The sequence below is a fragment of the Gallus gallus genome, chromosome 18 (assembly GCF_016699485.2).
Source record: "Gallus gallus isolate bGalGal1 chromosome 18, bGalGal1.mat.broiler.GRCg7b, whole genome shotgun sequence".
Taxonomy (NCBI): domain Eukaryota; kingdom Metazoa; phylum Chordata; class Aves; order Galliformes; family Phasianidae; genus Gallus; species Gallus gallus.
Genome location: NC_052549.1, coordinates 4,391,790 through 4,404,468, shown reverse-complemented (window position 1 = coordinate 4,404,468; position 12,679 = coordinate 4,391,790). Strand labels below are relative to the sequence as shown.

General features: G+C 54.0%; 1 protein-coding gene across 5 annotated transcripts in view; it reads right to left on the bottom strand.

Annotated features, from left to right (window-relative positions):
* Window positions 1–12,679, bottom strand: part of SEPTIN9 (septin 9) — a 95,159-nt gene that overhangs the window by 54,708 nt on the left and 27,772 nt on the right. Inside the window, exon 3 of one of the 5 annotated variants that reach the window (XM_015295143.4) lies at window positions 12,416–12,642. The exons of 3 other annotated variants lie outside the window; for them this stretch is intronic. In XM_015295143.4, the coding sequence (XP_015150629.2) occupies window positions 12,416–12,642 (227 nt within the window). The remainder of the gene's footprint in view (window positions 1–12,415; window positions 12,643–12,679) is intronic. One more of the 5 variants, XM_040649485.2, reaches the window with a different exon arrangement.

Genomic DNA, 12,679 nt, shown 5'->3' with positions numbered 1-12,679 from the left:
AAATGATGTGGAACAGCCGCTGACCCCCATGGGAGCACACAGCACCGGCAGCCCCGAAGTTGTAGTGGAGATGCAGTGATCCACATCCACACCACACTGAGCACTGCCAGCAGCTCTCCTGTTCTTCCAGCCAGCAGCGATGGAAGTAGGGCACAAGGTCCCCTGCAAAACCACTGCAAAGCCTCCTCCCTCTCCGTGGAGGTGAGAATTATTGCTGATGCCCCTCCTGTATCACCCCTGCAGCTGATGCTAGTGGGTGGCTGAGGGACCCCCATCTCCACCACTGCAACAATTGCTCGGCGCAGAAAGCTCAGCTATGGGCACACACAAAATTAGGCAAGATCAGCCCATAGCAAGCTCCTGGGCTAGGGGAGTGCAAATGGGAAAGAGAGGGCTCACCCATCCCAGAGTACCCAAAGCTGGATCAGCTGCTTGCAGCGAGACCATGCAGGTGGGCAGAGTCTGTCTTTTAATTCTAATTGCCCTCCCTTCTGCTGGGGGACACAGAGACAGTCAGCATGGAGCTGTGGCCAGGGCAGGACACCTGGTGCTTTCTCAGTGACACCAGCTCCAGCGCTGCATCCCCAAGCCCCCTGGCAGCTAGCACACGCAGGTGGGAGAAGTGAGGGATTTCAGCCTCCACGAGGGAGGATCCAAAAACAGCACAGAGATCTGCTGCAAGCAGGCCAAAAGCAGCCTTCTGCCTCTCAGTGTTTGCCCTAGATGGAAAGGGGCCTGGGGGCTGAGCACCAGCTCAGCGAGGCGGCACGCAGCCAGCCAGGAGCAGGGAGGGAAACAGCCCTGCCTCAGTGTGAGGGAGGGGAGCAGCTCCCCGCAGGCAGACCCCCAGCAGAGGGATGGAGAAACGCTGGGGAGGTGCTGAGCTGGGGGCCCAGGGCTGGGGCAGGCTGGAGGCTCTCCAGCAGCACATCACCATCCGGACATGCACCTGGGCAGGATGGGATGGCTGCTGGTGTCAGCTCCCATTTGGCTCCACGAGGTGTTGTCACAATGTGAACTCTGGACAGGAAAAGGCTCCGACCATCCGCTGCAAGGTCCAGTCCTGCCCAGGGCTGGGCAGGCTCCCGTGCAGTGACACTGCAGGGCTGCGTTATCTCTACCTGCACGCTGTTCAAACTCTGCTCACACCCCTGACACCAGCAGGGAAAAGGGAGTGGGTCTAAATGCCTCTTCCCATGAACTGTGGCTGCTGCGATCACACCCAGAAATGAATCAGTCAGTTCCTGGGATACCTGCACACCACATCGCCTCTGTCTGTAAGCTGAAGGGATACCGTTATTCCCTGACATGTAATAATGGGGCAGACCGATTCAGTTGACTTATATATTAAAACAAGGGAATAAACAGCGAGAGCTGAGCTGAGCTTCTGCATACCTCCTGAAAATGCTTCAAGGGTTGGAACACCTCCCCTACAAGGACTGGCTGAGGGAGATGGGGCTGTTCAGTCTGGAGAAGAGATGGCTCTGGGGAGAGCTGAGAGTGGCCTCTCACTATCTCAAGGGCAGCAATAAGAGAGAAGGGGACACACTCTTTAGCAGAGTCTGTTGTGATAGGACAAGAGGAAACGGTTTCCAACTAAAAGAGAGCAGATTTAGACTGGATATAAGGAAGAAGTTTTTACACCACGGGCAGCGAGGCAGTGGCACAGGTTGCCCAGAGAGGTGGTGGTGCCCCATCCCTGCAGACAGCCGAGGTCAGGGGATGGGCTGTGAGCACTGATGGAGCTGTGGGTGTCCCTGCTCAGTGCAGGAGTGGCCTTTAGGGTCCCTTCCAACTCCAACCATTCTATGCTTCTATAACCATTGGGACAAAAAGGTGCCCAGCTGGTCACCACCAGTCTGCAAGCAGAGTTAAGACACACAGGAATCAGAGCTCTGGGCCAGGGATGGCTCTGGCCACACAGGATACCTCCTTCAGTGCCTCAGGAGAGCTTCTGGCAGCGCTGCAAAAGAAGCATTTAGTAAAGCTACAGACTCACTTGGAAAATCTTGAGGACGATGAGCTATTTTGCAGCCAAGCTTCATATAAACACGTTGATAACGATGTCAGCATTGGGGCTGGTGATGAATATGGCTGCACGGCAACAACAGCCCTCTCTGTCTGCTCCAAGAAAGCCTCTTTCTTGCCACGCACATGTTTAATCCATGATCGGTGTCTGCTGCCAGCCACATTCACACCTCAATCTGCTCACCTCATATATCTGCTACATATCCCCAGATTTAGTTGGAGCACAGGCAGAAATGCACAGCTTGCTTGCAAATGCTGCTCTGTTATGCACTGCCTGCACTTTGCAGAAGCCCCCAACCTGTCCACACCTGGACATGATGAGGATGCTAACATAGCCTGAGGTTGTGACAGCATCCCAGGTCAGACGTGACCAAAAGCTTTGGTGTTTACAGCTTTGGGGAGCCCCATCTGACTGAGTCCTATTTGTGCACCTGATGTGGGGGATGCAGCTGCACCCTGCAGCCCATTTCTACAGAGAACTCAGGGGACATCCCAGCACCAAAGCCACCATCACCTCTTGCTTGCAGAAACCCCACTGCACACCTCTCCCTGCACCATGTCCTGACACCAACACCATCCTAGCACAGGAGATGTCAGCAGAAGATGAACTCCTGTAAAGGCGCTTGGGAAGACGCTTTGCTAAGTTCAAAGAAACAGCCATTGCTGCTCAGTTGCAGCCACCACCCTCCATCCTGCAGACACCCTGGTCAGCTACAACCTGCCATGGTTCTCATGGTCATCCCTGGGTAACAATTAACGTTTTATTAAAACCATGGAGCAAGCACTCCAAAGCATAATGAGTGCTCATGCTGCTTTCCACAGCTGGGATCTGTACAAGCCCTGCAAAGCCTCCCCTGCCCGCTTGCAAGGCACAAAAGCGTGGGAGTCGAACAAGGATCAGTATTATCCACTAAACCACAGGATGAGCTTGCAGGAACTGGCAGCCTGGATGGCTTCCAGCAGCTAAAGAAGGCAATAGTCCAGCCCCGTTCTTGCACGCCAGAAATGCCGAGTATCTGTGTTCTTAAGAATGTGAAGACAAGCCGTCCCCATCCCCATCCCATCCCCAGCCATCTCCCCCAGCACGCCCCTCGCAGTGCTAGCAAACAATTCTCTCTATTTTCCTGAATTAGGCATTTAAGAGGGCCGTTACATGCAGTGCTTTCCTTCTATGTCTAGCAGCCTTTAGCTAATAAGGAGAAGAACTGGCAAAACTCAAGGAAGGCTGGCAAGGAATAAAGCAAAATAAAAACCTCATCTTGTAAGGAGACAGCAAGCGGGACTGGGCACAAGCCCTAAGGAAAGGCACGGCCAGGGTCTGTTGGGAAGGTCTCAGTGCTCTGTGTGTAAGAAGGATGACTAACAGGGTGAATAGGGCTTCTTGCAGCCAGAATCATCCCAGAGCAGACACAGTAAAGGTGTCCATGCTGGCTGGGGCTTCCTGCACAGCTCCCAAAGCCGGGGTCCTTTTTGTATGTCTCATAGTTTACAAGGCTGTAACTATCTTCCAGCCACACTGAAAGCCAGACAGGATTGCCTATCTTCCCATCACCAGGGCTCCCCCAGCCCACACCAGCACCCGAGGATGAATTTCCTGCCCCAGCAGTCAGACCTGTTAGGCACTCAGGGCGTGCTTGGTCTGCACTCCCCTTGGGTGCCTCTCACTGCCAGGTCACTGGGACAGCCAGGTATCGTCCGGCAGCCTCACAGAGCCAAGGGTCACAGTTTTATATTATGGACAACAAAATCTCCAAGCCTGGCAATAAAAACACCCCTCGATGCATTATCTGTGCTGTGCTGCCTTTCCCTTCCGATCTTCACACCCAGATCTGGGAGTTCCTTGCAGCCAAGCCCACTTGGAGCCAGAGCTTTCTCAGCTTGAGAGCCAAGAAGAGCCCCCAAGGATTACAGCCCGTTGCTCTATTTGTTGTCAGAAAAGCACAGTGTGTCAAAAATCCCTAGAAGGGCAAGGGGCCATTATTTATGACCCAGATTTATTGTCACCCTCCTTCCCCAGGGCCCCTGGAAACACATTCCATGTCTCAGAGTGCCCTGGCTTTGAGGCAAGCCTACAGAACACAGCTCCTCGAAGCCCATGTCCTGCTTCCCTGCTCCACCCAGCCCCGGGAGCTCCCAGAGGTGGGGCATCCTTCTCTGCCTGCCAGCATGGAGATAAACACCACTCCTACGCTTCCATGGAGAGGAAAAACCTGAGCATGGTGCCTTTGGTCCATGCAAAATGAACGGAGAGGGCCGTGATGGGGGTGGTTTTGGTGGCTGAGGTGATGGACAGGCTTGCTTGGAAACTTTCCTACCCACACATTTGCCACAGCCTCAGCCAGCAGTGGGTTTATTTCTATTTCTTTGCATCTAGGCAGGGAGATGCTAAACTGGTAGTTGTTTAAAATACACTCGTTTGGAGGAGCAGTGCTCTGAAGTTCAACTCAGCACACAATGTGAACTCCTCCTCAAGTTCAGGCAGCTTCTGCCCCCTGAAGCTATCCCTGGTTTTACACCCCTGTGCCCTAAGGGTTTTAAGCCAGAAGTGGTAAAATGTGATGGTAAAAACTTTCCCTTTGGATACATTTGTACATCAACAGCCAGCACTTTTTATTTCATGGGAAAGTCTATCAGCCGGAATGTCCTGAGCACAGCCAAGGTGCCTTTCAATGGGACTTCTGACACAGAACCGGATTTCCCATTACTGGCATTGCACAATGCTTGCTGCTGGCAGGGCACAAAGGGGCTCCAACCAGAAACAGAGCACCAGTGGCTGTCCAGAGAGCCTCAGCCTTGCATGAAGGAACTCCTGGAGGAAAAAGGGGGAGTTGCTGGGTTTGGGTGGTTTCTTAGTGCTGCAGAGGGCCATGCTGTCTGCACATTGCTCACGCTTCCTGAGTATCCGTATCACCCTAAAGGCAGAGCAAACCTCCCCCCTGCAGGGGGCTCCTTGTAGAGCTGGAGAGCAGAGCTCTGCCAGCAGTGGATCGGGGTCTGAGCTCTGCTGGGAGGAAACGAGAGGAGTGGGAGGAGGGCACCAAGCCAAAAAAGGGAGAGTTCAGCGTGAGCCCCACTCCTACTGCTGCAATGCACTCTGATGCTCCTCCTGCCTCTCACATCTGGTTTTCCCAATAAACATTCTCCATCTTTCCATCCCCCAGCTCAGAGCAGCCCACAGCTCTCCAGCCATGCAGCTCCTCACTCCACTTCAGCCACTACAACCCACATTGCCCACTCTTACTTGTCCCCTTCCTCCACACCTGTGCATGCTCAGCTCCTCATCGGTGTGCCGGGCAAGATTAGGTTTCCTCTCCAGCTGCAGGTAATGGGCCCTATTTCTGAGCTGTTTCCAGACCCTGCAAGCAGGGAAGTTTTCCTTTTTCCAAAATACAGTTATGGTCTTAAAGGTAGGGACACAGCCCTGCGTGGCGTTGGTGTGGTCAGCAATGCACAGCCACAGCAGCTGCCATGGATCTACACATAGCTCCTAGGTAAGGAAGCAGCAACAGAAGTGAGCAGAGGACACCAGAAGAGGATCTTACCCAGTTTGGGGACTGATTATGGGATAAAAGGCCATGGGTGTCCCCAGGGGCAAAGGGACAAAAGCTGGGCTCCAGCACAGCCCTTCTATGGGGGTCCAGGCACTGCTGCAGTGCTCAGCCCCTGTGCATGGGGCAGAGTGGAGGGAAGGGTTTCCTGGTCTGTAGCCAACACTGCTGTTCCTCCAGTGAAGGATATTGCCTTCCCCAGGGTGTGTTTCATTTCAGAGCACGAGACACACAATTAATTTCCATAGTTCACTTTCCCTCTCCACCCACGGGGGATTTTTAAAAGTTTTTCTGGAAAACAAAATACCCCAAACACAACCATCCATCTGCTCCCCAACCCTGACAGTTTCCAGGAGGGCCCTTCCCTGGAAAGCAGCTGCCTATATGGGTGACAACAAGCACCTTTTAGGCAGCCAAATTTGGGTTTGAGCAGTTCTCACCTCTGATTGCACAAAATAGTGAAGAACTGTTAAATAATTTATATACTGAATTCCTCCTGCCTCAGTGCCCACAGTTCATCTGCTCTGAGGTTCTCTGCTTTGCCCCTGCCCCCATAAACCACTAAACACAAGCCCTGCTGGTGAGTATTTCTACAAGCTTTGCTCGCTACATTTCCCTTTAAGCTCATGGAGGCAAGAGAAGGCACGAGGAAAAGGACAGCAAGAAAGCAAAGCTGTGGTGCTGTAGGGTCAGGGGACAGACACTCAGGGTAAGAAATTCAGCAGGCATTCTGCCTGCTCCTCCCTTACCCACCAGATGGACTTCAAATCCATCAGGAATAAATCCCATATCCTTGCTCTTTGGTCTGTGCTCCCCGGCATGGATGAAAAGATGGGCCCAGTAGGAAGGATTCACATCTCCAGCCCAATGCACAGCTACTGCTGAGCCGCACCACTCAGACCAGCCCCAGCCATTGCCTCCACGGGGAGCCCCATCCTTGCCCCATGTAGGGGTACCAGCACCTCAAATTCACAGCTCAGAGCTGGGAATCCCTCAGAGCTTTTTTAGCAGAGGATCACGAAGTGCTGATCTACCTCATGTTCCACATGGGAAACTGGAGCCCACGTGTTAAAGGATTTACACGAGGACACGAAGCCATTCAGCGGACGAGCAGGACCCCAAGCCCAGCTCCCAGCTGCCGCACCACCGCTCCCTCCTGCTTCAGCTCTTTAATCCTCACCCATTCCGGGCTCTGCCGGTCCCCGGCCACCGCTGCGCAGCGCACACCGCCACCTAACGGCCCCGCGCAGGGCACAGCGGATGGCTGCCACCACCCGTGCGTGTTCCGGACACACGGACATCCCGCAGCCCGAGCCAGAGCCCTCGGAGTGAAAGGCTTGTGCCAAGGGGGGAGCTGGGGCTAGGCGCTCTGGGATGAGCACCGGAGCGCGTCCAGAGAGCGGCAATGCAGTTGTGAAGGGTCTGGAGCACATTTCCTATGGGCAGCGACTGAGTGAATGAGATGGCTCAGTCTGGAGAAGAGGAGGCTCAGGGGAAACCTCATCCCTCCCTACAACTCTCTGACAGGAGGTTGTGGTGAGGGGGGGGGTCGGCCTCTGCTCCCAGGAAACAGTAATGGGATGAGAGGTGATGGCCTCGGGTTGCACCAGGGGATGCTCAGGTTGGATAGTAGGGAAAATTCAAAAGAGCGGTGATGCAGTGGCACAGGGAGTGGTGGAGTCACCATCCTTGGAGGTGTTCAGGAGCCACGGAGATGTGGCACTGAGGGATGTGGTCAGTGGGCACAGTGGGAGTGGGCTGGGGTTGGACGTGGTGATCTGAGAGGTCTTTTCCAGCCTTAGTGAGTCTATGATTCTATGATCTATCCTTAGCCTGCTGGGAATTAGTGAGCAATCCTGCTGCCACACAGCTGCAGAGCCCACTGGGTAACCTGGCTGGGAGGGGTCCTGCAGTCAACACAAGGCTCCCAGGCGCTGAGCCTAGCCACGCTTCCGAGCAATGCAGGTGCAAAGTGAAGCCAACCCAGGGGCTTCTGCAGGCAGCCCTTCTGCTCAGGTGCCAGAAGCAGCAGGGAGTTTCTGGGGGGCTCTTTACAGAGTCCAGCTTTGCAAAGACCAACTGAAGCTATTAAATGGCCTCTTCTCTAAGGGTCAAGTAGTCAAGTAAATGGGTTTCTGCACTGGGAAGTGGGAGATGTGCAGCCCTCAGCAATTCCCTTCATCTCAGAACACAGCATCAGGACCTTGTCTTCAGGTCAGTACCCAAAGAACTCCGACCAGAGCCAGGCTCTCTCCAGCAGTGCTGCAGCAACACCAGGAACAGAGCCATTCTCACAGAACACTCCCAGCTCAGCACTGCCTGGCCCCAGCATCTCGCCCATGCCAGCCACTGCACCAGCATCAGGACTCAGAACCCACAATGTGTAACCCTGGGCAGAAAAAAAGATCTGAAACTAGCAAAAAGCGTGCCCTGCACTTACGGAAAGGAAATCCCACCAATCTCACATCCCAGGAACCACAGTTATCTCTCCAAACATCCGTTTCCCTGGAACCCAGAATTCACTCCAAGCACTGCTGCTTTTGTTTATGAGGTATCTGGTAGTGATGGGATCACAAAATTGACACAGAGCTGTTTATGTAGCACCAACTTCACATGGACGCAGATCAGGCTTAGCAAAAAGTAAAATAAAATCCACTTTCAGGCTTACTGCATGATTATTGCTTGTGAAACTAATTCATTTTCTTCACCTGCAAAGCCATTTCCATTCACCCCCAGCCACAAGGCAGACACCCAAAGATCTTTCCCCAAAATCCCAGGGCAATGGGAGCACAACTGTGTTTTGCAATGGATGTACAGAAAATCTGGGGTAGAGCAAGTTGGACTCAATGACTCCTCCCTCCAACTCAGGATATTCCATGAAGCTATGAAATCCAACTGTATGAAATCTTAACCTGAGTTTTCTCAGGTCTCAGACCAGCCCTACAATGGGGCTGCAGGGCTCACAGCATGAGGTATCACTGCTCCCTAACAAGCAATTCTATGCATTAGTTACACAGCTCAAGCACCACGCGGAGAAGCCAACAGGACAAAGATATTGTGCTTCTGAGCTCATTAAGGCAACAGAAGACATGTGTTGACCCAGACATACTTCCCTAACTACGTACTTGCTTCTACTCAGCATTGTGGTATGCTGGACCTTGGAAGAGCCCTGACTTGCATGAGAACCGTCCTCCCTCAGCCTGGCAGCATGGGAATCGTGCTGCTGGAGGCTGTGAGCCATCCCGGGGAGCACGGGGCAGGGCAGCTCTTGCACAGGGTCAGGCACACTCAGCAGTGCACATTGTTACCGCACAGCCAGGCAGGAGGTGTGCCACAGCGGGCTTATATTTAATGGGGATGAGTAGTTATTCCAACAAATGTAAAGCAGACATCAGGAAATGGATAATGCTTCATACCTTGACATGCCTCAGACAACAGCGGGAATGCACGCACTGGCCAGGAGGGAGCAGGCAGCCAGGAGCAGGCTGGGAGCAGCACAGTGCATGCTGCAAACACAGCGGTGGCAATGCTGCAGCCTGGGGGAACCCAGGGCCTTCCCAAGCAGAGGCCCTGTTTGAGGTCACAACAGGGGACAGCACCTGGGAGGTGGAGGAAGGTGGGTGTTTGAAGAAGAATGCTGATGAATAAAGCTGCAGGTGCTTTTAGGAGCACATAGCAGTTGGGGACAACATCACACACCACACGCAGCAAACTACACACATTGGTGCTAGGCAGGAATAGGAGCAGAACCAAAAATCTTCGAGCAGAAAAGATAGCTGAAGTGATCAGAAGCAACCCCAACCCTGCTGTCCTGCTTCTCACTTCGTAAAGACTCACTTTGACAAAAGATGATAAAACAGCACATTCTCTCCTAATGACCTTTGTATTGGACCTCTCCCTTCCTTCTGCCCAGGCATATGGAATGTCCCATGCGGTTCTGAGGACCACTGAAGGTGCTCTGTCCTCGTGCATTTGGTCTGAGAGCTGCTGTCTGCCTTGCTGCTCTGACCAACTGTGTGTGCAGCAACATATGCACAGTGTTACACAAAAGCATGTTACACTCTGTATATGCATACACAAACATGTATATGTATCTGCAGGTGGTACTCTGCTTAATCAAAACGATCATCAGTGGGCTACATAGCACTTCACTTGTTCTGGCATTGAGCAGATTTCTCACAGCATGCACAGCTCTCCCAGCCTGGCACATCATTGCAATCATGTGTTGCAATCACTACCAGTCACTTCTATGTGCAATTGTAAAGGTGGCATTAATAATTTACCTAGGAGATGGCACTTCCTTTCCCATGCACCCATCCTATATAAACACGGCAACCGGACTCTTCCATTTCTTTTAAGAAGAAGAAAAGCGCCCCGTGGCACTAACAATTAAGGCTTTGTAGAAAGTTGTGGGCTAATGAAAACAGCCATCTGCTGGGGAAAGCTGCCCCCAGCCGAGCAGCACCCCGCTGCCACCAGAGCCATCTGGAAAGGCAGAGAGTAGGATCAGATGTGAGAGGGACTGCAGACCCCAAGCACAGCTGTCTGGCCCCATACCATGGGAGCAGGATGCCTGAAAGCTCATTTTCGTCTTTTTAAGTAGTATTAGCTTGTGGAAATGTGTGTGAGGGGGGTTAACCAGTTTGAAAGGAAAGATCAGGTTATATGAGATTTCCTATACCTTCACTCAAAGGCACCACCAGAGGCCGATGCCTTGTTATGGGGACAGGGAAACCTCGCTGCCATGGAGCAGCTCCAGCATTGCCCCGTGCACTCAGTGCCTTCACCCCAAGCGCTTGTTGTCAGCATGGGATGCTGGACCAGGGACACTGCTCCTCTCCAGGAAAGCCTGAGCTGTCCTTGTGCAGAGGAGACCCCGTGGGACATGCTGAGCTCCAGCAGCTGTGGGAAAACAGCCCTCAAAGAGGAGAAAGGCCCAATTCCCACCCGCCCCGAGGTGCCCTCACCCCATCCGGCAGCAATACAGTCAGCCCAAGAGTCAGCTCTTCCCACCCACAGCAGACTACTAATTAAAAGCATGCTCAGAGCCAGAGCAGTGACGAACGCAGCCCCCAGCACTGCAAAAGTCTGCTTTCATCTGAGTCATGTTTCGGTTTAGTCACTGAGGCCGGAGTGCTGCTGCACTGGGGGCAGTGCTGGCCCGGCCATGGGGTGCAAGGAGCACCTTCTGAATGGGGCGAGCTGCAGCCTGTTCCTCTTCTCTATAGTGACAGTGCACATTTTGCACAAAGAACCTCACTAAAGCTGATTTCCTGTGCCCCCATGCATGGATTTCACATTCTCTGCAGCCCCTCTGCTGCTGCCATGATGAGAATCTTCCTCCACACGTCTCCTTCAGCCCCTCCAGATCAGGACAGACAGGAACAGCCCTTCTTCCCCCATCCCCCTATCCTGTATTTCATGCTGAGCCACACATCAGGAATGGTGCTGAGACAGCTGGCACAGCTCTCCCATCCTGCAGGGCACGGCAGCCATGTGCCCATCCTGTGCCAAGCCCTATGGGCACAGTGCCTTAGCGTAAGGGCTGGTCACACACCTGCCCCTGAGCCTGCCTGCAGCCCTGGTGGTGCCACACCTGCACCACTCACAGAAAAGCTGTTTCCAGCAAGGGACAGAGAAACATGTATGTGCTTGGATGCAGGCAATTTGCAAACATCACTCGTGACCCCAGGGATGAGCATAAGCATCTTTGCACAGACACGCTCACCTTAAGTCTTCCTACCCTCTGCTGCTGCACTCCTGGGAGCAGTGACAGCCAGCCCAGGCACAAGGGTTCATGCTGTGTGCAGCAGCTGAAGGCTGGGAGAGACCCACTCCTCTGGAACAAAGAACCCCAGATCACACCACCACCTCAGTGATCAGTCTTTCTGTAAAGCCTCCACAGGGGAACCAGGGCTGCAGGGAGAACACAGCAGGAGGTGCGTGAGGCCAAACTGCAATGGGACCAAACCCACCCTGCTGCCCCCCAACCCCCCACATCCCTGCACACAGCAGCAGAGGGCTTCCCAGCCTGCAGCACTGCCTCTGCCCCAGGAGCAGCTCTCAGGAATGCTTTGAAGTGGCTCAAACCAGAGGAGAAAGCGTGAACGAGAGAGATGAGGGACAAGGAGGCATCACCCACACTATGCAGAAGTGCTGAGGAGCAGTAGGTGCTCCTGCAGGTAAGCACCCTTCCTGGGACCCTCCACATATACCCATAATAGGGCCCTGCAGCTCTGCCTGGGGTTGGCCAGGGCAGCAGCTTTCTCTGGCCGCAGTTTCACTCCACCCTGGATGAGCGTTTCCTCCCATCTCTGTGGTTTCCCTTTAGCAGCGATGCCCGGCAACTGGCTGGGAACGCCCAGCAGCAGGCTGGTGCCCACCAGCTGTGCACGGAGCATGGACACCCATGGTGACATCCCGCTGGGGCTCCCAGCACCAACCTCTACCCCTCGCCTTCCCTCCTTGGTCCCATGCACGGAGCCTTGCAGTGAGGCCTGCCCCATCTCCCTGCTGCTAGGAGGAAAAGGTTACGGTCGTGGCCACCCTGCTCATGCTGCAGAAGCAGCTTGCTGAGACGCTGATGCACCCAGGAGTGCATTTGGGAAGCGCTCAGACATGCACCAGGATTTGCACAGGAGTGACTCACTCCTCTTTCAGTTCCCTCCATCCATGCCCACCCCAGCGCCCCGGGCTCCACCAGGTGAGCAGCAGCATCAGCAGCAGGATGCCTGGCAGCAGCTGGGGCCACATCCATCCCAGCCGGGCAGGCGGCAGCACAGGGCAGGCAGAGAGCTCAACCACAGCACACAGCCACACACACGCACTCAGGAGCCAACCTTCAGGGCAGAAATGCGTCTCCATGCCAAGAGCTCGGCGCTTTTCCTCCCTCTTCCCGACTGGCAGCTCGGAGCTAACAGGCTCAGCATTCATCCCCCCGCGCCGCGCGGCACATGGGAACAGAGGGGGGGGAAGAGAGAAACTCAAATGAGATCCAGACTCAGAGAGCAGTTTCTTTTTTCCCCCACTCGCTCCCCCCCTGGTTTCTGCTGGAACCACCTTCTGTCTGGAGGGCTCAGGAGGAAGGGAAAAGGGGGAAGAAG